The sequence below is a fragment of the Tupaia chinensis genome, unplaced genomic scaffold (genome assembly GCF_000334495.1).
Source record: "Tupaia chinensis unplaced genomic scaffold, TupChi_1.0 Scaffold000012_1, whole genome shotgun sequence".
Classification (NCBI taxonomy): domain Eukaryota; kingdom Metazoa; phylum Chordata; class Mammalia; order Scandentia; family Tupaiidae; genus Tupaia; species Tupaia belangeri.
In genome coordinates, this window is record NW_006159442.1 from 1,694,569 (window position 1) to 1,704,453 (window position 9,885).

At 44.6% G+C, this 9,885-nt stretch overlaps 1 protein-coding gene across 2 annotated transcripts in view; it reads right to left on the reverse strand.

Annotated features, from left to right (window-relative positions):
• Positions 1 to 9,885, reverse strand: part of FECH (ferrochelatase) — a 49,345-nt gene that overhangs the window by 33,698 nt on the left and 5,762 nt on the right. For both annotated transcript variants that reach the window (XM_027768013.1, XM_006139912.3), the window contains exon 2: positions 5,253 to 5,379. In XM_027768013.1, coding sequence (XP_027623814.1) covers positions 5,253 to 5,379 — 127 coding nt within the window. The remainder of the gene's footprint in view (positions 1 to 5,252; positions 5,380 to 9,885) is intronic.

Below are 9,885 nucleotides of genomic sequence, written 5' to 3' on the forward strand. Positions count from 1 at the left end.
CATGGCCATCTCCCCTAGGGGGTGATTTCTCACTTTCTGTCCGTGTCTCTCTCTGTCTCTCCAGCAAGTGCATGTGCCCTATAGCAAAAAAAGCGGAATTACACGATTATGTACGGCTTCTTTCACTTAGCACAGAATGTTCACTGTCATCGACGTTACAGCTGAATAAGGGCCTCATTCCTTCTTATGGCTAAATAATACGGCTTCTTTCACTTAGCACAGAATGTTCACGGTCATCCACGTTACGGCTGAATAAGGACCTCATTCCTTCTTATGGCTAAATAACGTTTCATTGTATGGCTATACCCTCATTTGCTCCTGAAAAAGCAGCTGGGAATAAACCATTATCACGGACACTGAGGCGCCACTCCCTGAACCTCCAACATCAGATCACCTCTGGCTACACAGTGACTGAATGGACCACCTGCTAGAACGGCTCTCGCTTGGAAGACCTTTTTCTTTTTAAGTTTTTGCCATAGGCCTTGTGTGCTCACCGGAGAGAGACACAGAGAGGAGAAAATGCGACATCACCACACCCCAGCAGGGATGGCCACACCACAATCCATTCTCATCTTGAGATTCTGGGCATGCATGCACACACACCCGGCATGATTTTCAAGCAGCAGGTCTGCGGTTCAAACTGCAGTCAGCCATGTGATAATCCAACACCACCTGCTGGCCCCAGAAGACCCATCTTAATGTGTTCTAAGACTAACGATGTTATCTGACATCTTAACTGCCAACTTTGAAATGACTGTTAACATTTGGCAATAATGTTAGGCAGTGAAGCTTGTCAAATTAATAGGGGTGGAAACCATTTTCTTGATCATACACACTGTAGATAAATGAGGTAGACACCTGAATTATCAGCCTTTTTCAGAAGAACCAATTGCTGGGGAACAGAAAATCCTGCATCATAATGAGGTTGAGAATTTTCTCATTTAGATCCCCATTATAAAGATTAACTGAGAACACGTCTCACATCACTGCCTCAGACCAGGGTTTCTCGGCCTCTGCACTACAGATAACAACTGTCTTGTGCAACCTGGGAGTTCAGTGGCATCCTTTGCCTCTAACTACGAGGCGGCAATAGCACATACCTCAGCTGGGTTGTGACAACTGAAGATGTCTCCAGACACTGTGAAGTCTGCCCCAGGAGGCAATAATGCCCTCACCCTCTTTTGAGAAGCACCGTCTTAAGGGAAGAGGGTTTAATTAACTCCATTTTTACTAAACCATGTGACTGCATTGAAGATGCCACGGTTAAACAACTTTTCCACACAGAAGTCCAATCACTAAATGAACAGTAGTGCTCACTTTTCTTTCTTTGATACCTGAAAATTTCAGATGTGTTCTTATTTTGTAAAACTGTAATACTCCCTTAATCTTTTCCTTAGACCACCAGTCTTCTCCTGGGATCGTGTCTTTCCCTCTCCAAGTCAGTCACAATAAATTCAGTGCATTGTTCCATGGATTGCTGCCAGTTACCAGATTACTAGTTAAGAAAGCCCGGGCTAAAAGACTTACCTAAGGCACAGGGGGTATCCATGAGCAGACGGGATTTAGAACTGTGTTTTTCATCTATAACACCTGAGCTCAGAACAAGAGGGGCTTTAAGGGGGATGTCAGTCCGCCCTGCTCACAGTTTTGCAACCCATGTTAATCTTACACATGAAAGAGACGCGCACGATTTGAAAATGTCTAAATACGCATGCACTTAATTCAAAACTGCGTTGTGCATGACAAACGGCGCATTAGTAAGGCCTGGCCCGACACCCCTCTATTCCAGAATGTGAAGTGCAGTGCTTTCTTTGTCAAGGGTCTAGCATATTTCCCTTCCAGACAGAGCACACCTGAGACCGAGGTCTGACTTCTCACGTTCCCTTTGTTTGAACTAAAAGTATACACAGCAAAATGCATTTAAAACTTCTCACTTGAAAAGGCTTCAGTGGCTTGCCATTATTATATTCTGGGATTCTTAAAATACAGTTTTACCTTTGCACTATTAAATGTATGGGACAGCAACTTGAGTTCATCAATTAATAAAGAAACAATCAATCTGTTCTACTGTGTAAAGTCAGTTTCAAGAGAAAGAAACAAAGTCCCAGCTCTTCGGTAAATCTAACAAGATTTCATTGGCCTGTGGATCTGTGCTGCTTCTAGAAAGAGTACGGCAAACCATAGCCCAGAGACCAAAACTGTGTGTGTACGCCCACACAGACACACTGCTTGTTTTTGTAAATAAAGTTTTATCGGTATTCAGCTTCATTCATGTGTTTACATAGTATCTATGGCTGCTTTCACACTCCAACAGCAGAATTAAATAGCTGCAAAAGAGACAGCATGGCCTACAAAGCCTAAACATGTACTACCGAACCCTTTATTGAAATGGACCAGTCCCTACTCTACAGAATGTCTGGTCTGGTATTTCAGTTCAATCTCCTCTATGCAGTAAGCAGCACAAGACTTTCAGAACATCTGGGTTCAGAATCAAACACAAAGACACTCATAGATTCCCAATTTCTAACGGTGAAAAGTCACAAATAGGGTCAGCAAGTGGTGTGGTGGTTAGGATGCTGGACTGCAACATGGCTGACTGCAGTTCAAGTCCTGGACCTGGGGGCTTTCTTTCTCTCTCTCTCTCTCTCTCTCTCTCTCTCTCTCTCTCTCTCTCTGGTAAGTGCCTGTATCATATTATTGAAAAAAAAAGATTAATAGACTTGAACAAATAATTGTTTAAAAAAAAATGAGAAATAATCTACATGCCCAAAAGAGTGGGACTGGATAAATACATTTTGATTTAATAAAATACTTTTTTTTTTTTTGAGAGATTTTTGCTATAGGGAACGTGCACTCACTCACAGAGAGACACAAAGTGAGAAATCACTCCCCAGGAAGGATGGCCATGCCACAATCCCTTCTCCTCCATTTTCCTCTGGGGATTTTCGGCACACATGCACATGTGTCCACTGTGAGTTTTAAGCTACTCAGTCCAGGATTTGAACCATAGTCAACTACATGGGAATCCAGCAATGTAACCATTATGCCATCTGCTGGTCCCTTAATAAAATACTCTTAAGCTACTAAAATAATGTAGACAAATATTCATATTTACATGATGACCTATTATTAAATTAAAAGAGGAAGTTATAAAATAACATGCGTAGTATAGTCACACTCTGGTAAATAAATACTGAGTGAATATCAATAGCTACAAAGATGAAATACTATGTGGTAAGAGTATCAGTGATTTTTTTTTTAAGTCTTTGTTTTCTGTATTTTCTAAAGCAAACCCATTTCTTTTATATAAGTATGTATAAAGTTACTTAAGGAACCAGCAGATGGTGTAATGGTTACGTCACTGGACTCCCACATAGTCGACCGTGGCTCAAGTCCTGGACTGGGCAGCTTAAAACTCACGCCAGACACGTGTACACGAGTGCCCAAAATACCAAGAGGAGAATGGAGAAGAAGGGACTGCGGTGTGGCCATCTCCCCTGTGGCTTTCTATCTCTCTGTGTGGTTGAATGCACACTCCCTATGGCAAAAAATCTCTAAAAAAAATAATAAAATAAAATAAAATAAAATAAAGTTAATATAATTTGGGGGGTTATAGATTGTTACTTATTTTTCATGATTCAATATTAAGGTTATTTATTGAGCTGTCGAAAAAGTCATGACGTATTATTTCTATGTAAACATGAATCATGACTTTTCTAACAACCCAATATGTTGACTTTTGCTACTCGAATAATATAGTAATGAAATAATCCTTCTTGCAGGGTTCCATTTGAATCTGTTCCTCAGACTCCACCACATGTTTACTCTAACCCCAAAGCACTATGGCTGAGGGAGGAAGGGGGACTGTGGAGGACCAGAGATTGGTGCTCTCTTGGCACACTGCCTGTGCTTCCTGTCTTCCGTACCAATTGCACCCTTTAGGACGACAGAGTTAAGAGGAGATGATGTGGGGCCTGATTCCTAACACCCGATATCCCCAATGGACATCAGTTTACTTAGCATAGAGTGTACCCATGATCATATAAGAAAAACCAATGGACACAAAATCTAAATAGTTTATTTTCATGGAGCAACAACTGGTCTAGCAGGAAGGTCAGGTTAAACAGATCAACCGCTGTCTTTGGCTCTGCCTGGTATTAAAGCACATTGCTGCTGTGTGCTCCTCTATTATAACTTCCCCCTGGGGCCAGCAGGGGGTATAGTGGCTAAGGCACTAGCTACCATGTGGCTGGACTGCAGTTCAACTCCTGGACCCAGCAGCTTGCTTTCTTACTTTCCTTCTCTCTCTGTCTCTCTCTGGTGAGTGCGAGTACACTATAGCAATTTTTTAAAAATTAATACATAAAATTAAATAGATAAATAACTTCCCTCTACAAAGTCTCCAATTCTTCTGTGCAGAGGAAGCTTTGAGAACAGATTCCATTACTACAGTGGCCAAACCTGCTGCCTCTACCAACTGACGGAAGAGATGAGGTATGAAACATACTTTTTTCTTTAAAAAACTATAAACCACATTATGTCACTTATAATTATGTTCACTGTGTTAACAGATGAAAGACTATGGTAGAGTCTCCTATTCTTGGTGGGTTAGTTATTCTTTATCCTGCACAGGGCATACATGTCATTGGCATAATTACGTTAGGTTCATAAACACATTTCCAGCATACATTAATTTGGATTATGTGACATATTCCAGAACCAGACTCCTTCATGATACACAGACCGTACTTGACTATGTGGCCCGTAACAAAGGCCCAGTTTGGAGAGATGAAACCTGGGGAGGAAGGGGAAGGGGTGTGAAATCTGTAGTTTAACAGCTGCTGAAAGGAAGCCAGGGAAACACACTCCCCTCATACTGGATGTGCCCAGCACCTTTCCTCCTAGGTAGCTTGTGTCTACCAGTGCTTACATCAACAAAGAAAAAATCCTTGGGCTGCTCCATAGCACAGTGGTTAAGGGCTGTGCAGAAGAAGCCATGTGCCACATGGCTGGCCAGGATTCGAGTACTGCTCTGGCAGCTCACACACTGGGTACGGACATGCTCGGTATCCTGATGGGATGCAGAATTGGAGGAAAAAGGATTATGGCATGACCTGGCCCCAATGGGGAGGTGCTTTCTCCTCTCTCTCTCTTTCTCGCTCTGGTATGTGCACACACCCGCTGACATAGCACAAGAAAATAAAAAGAGAAATAACGAAAATAAAGAGAAACCCATGAGATTTGACTCGTACCTTTTCTCTGGCTGAACTTGAGGCTTTGCATCCTTGGCAGGCTGGGCTTTTTCTGTGGTGGCGGCCACTGTTGCTGCACGCGACTGGCACCTCCATGGCTCACGGGCCCTTGGGCTGCTGGGCACCACTGGAACAAAATCAAAGTGCTAGCATGAAATCTAGTCACAAAGTCATTTATTTTGAAGAGGTTCTCAGAACGTAAGAGATGCAAAAGCGGGGATGACTTTCCCTAGCATTTCTCTGCAGGCAGGTAAATCCCTTAAAAACAGATACGCCTCCCCTTCCTGTCCTGGCCACAGATTTTGCTACGATCCCTTCTGAGAGGCACCGCCCATTATGACTGGCTGACAATAAGGTGAGGGGCCTGCAGGAAAGGGAAGAGTTGCAGATTTAGGGAAACTGGGCCAGTCTTCAACTTGCTGCTCATCTCCTTTCTGCCCACAAGCCTTTGCCAGGAAAGCAGCAGCCTGAGAACCCCATTATTGCCCATGGACCCTGACAGTGGGGCCTCTGTCCTACAGAGCCTGCCCAGGTCCTCCTCCTGCTGCACCCTGACCTAGAGTGTGTGGTCAGAAAGCCGAGGAGACACGCCTTCCCTAGAGTCCATGCCCCACATGTCAGACAGGCTCCCAGGACCCCAGAATTCCTTGCTCCCAAAGCCCCACACCCACTTCCAGGATCCATCCTCCTGAGGGCAGACTGTGCCATCAACATACGCAACTTCTGCCCTGAAGGGAGGAAAAGAGATGGCCATCTGCAGGGGCCAAAATGCACATGCAGGCTGGAATGTTCACACAGGTGTGCCTAAGACTCATCACAATGCGGGAAGGAAAGAGCTAGCAGTGGGAAGAGAAGCAGAAAAACCTCAGAGCAGGACTCTCCCAGGACTCTACATTTCTGTAGGAGCTCTAGAGAACTCCAGAGCTCAGCCTTCCAGGTCATTAGGAGAGTATGTTTGACAACAGGAGGACAGAGTCTGCCTCACAGGGTGTGAGCTTGCTATCCACATGTGACACACGTGCCTCCCTGTACGCTCCCGTCCTGGGCTCCACAAGGATCAGTGGTGGCTCATCCTAATTGAGGACTCCACGTGCCATCCTCAGTTGGAGCACGAAGAGTCCTAGTCTTCAAACAGGCAGTGAAATTAAACTGGAGCCACCTAACAGGTACTGAACACGGCAATGCGGGACTACAGTTACTCCCGTGCCCTAGGCTGTACACATGACCAACAGATCAAAACCAGCTTGAGATCAGTCGTTATCTACCATCTCCTATTAGGAGGCAAAGATCAGGATGGGATCAAGCAGATCTGACTGTCCCAGTGCTCCGCCACTTACCAGAAGTGTGCCCTGGGGCCAGGCTATAATCTTTCTAGTCTTAGTTTTCCCAGCTATCACATAATGATATTTTAGTACCAGGATTCTCATGAGGATTAAAGGAGACACTCTACGGTATGACTGGTCTAGTCTTAGTATCATTTGTAAGTCTCTAGAGGATAGACTACACCTGCTGTTTTTTTTAAATAATTATTTTATTATTATTATTATACTTATTATTTTTGGTTTTGCTATAAAGCATGTGTGCTCACGAGAGAGAGACAGAGAAGGATAGACAGCGAATGCAAAAAAAACAAGCCATCAGGTATGAGACCCAAACCACAGTTGGTCATGTAGGATTCCAGTGCCCCAACCACCACACCACCTGCTGCCCCACTTGCTCTGGTTTTATCACCTCACATGTCTGTACAATACAGGAGAACAGTATCTCCAGGCCCTTACATTTCCAATTATCCAGACCACACACACTCCCAGCAGAGCCGACTGTGTGAGCGTGGGCTGAATAATGCTTACCAACTCAAAGAAGTGTAAGACTGTCATCACAGAGTTCAATCCCACTCAAATGAAGTCTCAAGCCTACTCATATCTCATCTGAGACAAGTTTAACTCTGAAATACATTAGACTTAGTTTTTTTTTTGTTGTTGTTGTTGTTATTTTTTTTTCTTTGAGAGGTTTTTGCTATAGGGCGCGTGTACTCACCAGAAAGACAGGGACAGAGAGACAGAAAATAAGAAATCTCCCCCCAGGGGGAATGGCCACACCACAATCCCTTCTCCTCCATTCTCCACTTGGGATCTTGGGCACGCACGCACACACATGTGCCCGGCGTGAGTTTAAGCCACTAGGTCCGGGACTCGAACCACGGTTGACTACATGGGAGTCCAGTCACATAGCCAGTACACCATCTGCTGGTCCTGAGACTTAGACTTTTAATCATGTTACAATGTCCCTGATTCCTTATATGAATAAGATTATATCAGATCCCATGAGATAGGAAAATAGAACTTAGGCATTTCATGATTTGACTGCTGGTATTAAATAAGACTTCCGGGGCCAGTAGGTGGCATGTTCGTTAAAGGCGTTGGATTCTTACTTGGCTGACGACGGTTCAAATCTCAAACCTGGTGGCTTGCTTTCTCCCTTTCCCTTTCTCCCTCTCTCTGTCTCTCTCTCTGATAAGATTAAAAAATAATGACAACAAATGGAATTAGATAAATAAATCTTTTTTAAAAAATAAATAAGACTTCTTCCTAAGAATCTAAAAAAGAAGAAGGTAGAAAGTTTGGGTGGGACTAGATTCTCCAACTCGTACATTAAGACTTCCTGTCGAATAGTATGATCTGGGAGCTGGCAGCTTTTCAAGCTGGCTAAGTGCTGCCATGCCCACTACTCACAACATTTTCTTCTCCGGGGATGACCAAATTCTCAGACAGGAGGGTGATGCTGCTAAGAAGGGATCCTTCAGGACTTTGGGTTAATACACCCAACTTTTAAGGTCTTCTCACAGCACTCTCTTCCTCTCATGATCTGGGTCTAGAGCAATGAAGAGTATCTTCTACCAAATGATGAGTGTTTACCTAGCTAAGAAATTTACAGTCATCAATCCAAAAAAGGACAGACCTAGACTCCCGAACAGACTCAGTTCACAGCTAAAGAGAACCTGATGAGAAGGCCAACAATGCCTAATGTGAACTAGAACGGAACTGTGTTCTGGAACCAGCAAGATCGGAGCTGAAAGCCCACACAGAATAACAAGCTATATGACTATGCTTGGGCAACTCACTGAGCCACTGCGAGTCCCACTTTTCTCATCTGTAAAATGTTGATAAGGCCAACCTTGCAGGGCTGTTGCAAAGATTAGGGGGAAATAATCTATGTCGAGTCCTAGGAATAGTACTGTAGAAGGTCGCATATTAGATCTTGCCCACGAACAAATGTTTGTCCATTTTGTCCCTTACCCTAACGTGGCTGTCTGCTTCTGTAAACCTGCTTGCTCTTCCATGAGAAAATAGCTTGTGCTAGCCATACAGAAAGCCATACCCGGGACGACATCCTGTACCTGCTACTGTCTTTGCTAACTAGCCCGAAACCCTTTTGTTTAGCAATGGAACTGCTTGCATGGAAACCCCACTCCCCTCAGAAATAATTAACCTGCTTGATTCAGCTTCTGTAACTGCTTGCATAGAAACCCCTGGTAACTAACCGCCTATAAAAAGACTACTCCAACTTCAGTCGGGGCTACAGTTTGGACTCTCGGTGCCCCCCGCCCCGCCGAGCCTCAGACTGTAGTCGCTGGCCAGCTAATAAAGACTCCCTTTAAACTTAATCTGGCTTTGGTGGCCGTTCATTCCGTAGCACTCTGCAACATTTGGAGGCCCCAGCGAGATCTGGGAACCTTAGAGTGGCCGGATAATGCCCCAATGAAGCTGCTCCTTACACCCTGTCCCAGGTCCCAAGAGGGATAAGGAGGCCTCACAAAACATGGATCAGAAATTGGAGTCTCTGGTGGCGCCTGAATCTGCTAAGATTCTAGTTATCTGGGTTTGAGAGCTCTCCTGGTGAGACTTTGAGGGCTGGGTGCAGCGGAACCTCCAGGTCCCTGGGCCCAAGTGTGACGGCACTTCAGGTCCCTGGTAACAGTGATTTCCGAATACACTGTCTTGCTTTGTCTTGTCTGTGAAAATGGGACAGGACCAGTTATCACCCTGCTTGTCTTTGGGTGCACTGTCTTGATTTGTCTTGTCTTTGTCAGTCTTGTTTTTGTCAAGATGGTCAGGACAGTCGTCAGTCTGTTTGCCTAAATGTGCCCCCCTTAACTGTTTTCTAGATCACTTTCAGGACTTTTGAAAGTGTATCTCTGTGAATTGTCTTATTAGTGTCAAAGTAACCCCAGGGAAATTGGCCCTTATAGTCCTGATATGTGTGTGCATGCATACATGTAATATGTCATGTTATGTACTGTATGTTGTATGTCTATATGAAAAAGGCCTTTAAAAGTTCTACTCAATTTGGTTTATAAAAAGAGTGCTCTGGTGGGAACCAGCAGTTAGCGTAATGGCTATGTCGCTGGACTCCCACGTAGTCGACCGCGGTTCGTGTCCCGGACCCGGTGGCTTAAATCTCACGCCGGGCGCGTGTGCGTGCGTGCCCAAGATCCCGAGAGGAGAATGGAGGAGAAGGGATTGCGGCGTGACCATCCCCCCTGGGGGGTGATTTCTCGCTTTCTGTCTCTATGTCTCTCTCTGTCTGTCTGGCGAGCGCACGCGCCCTACAGTGAAAATCTCTCCAAAAAAAA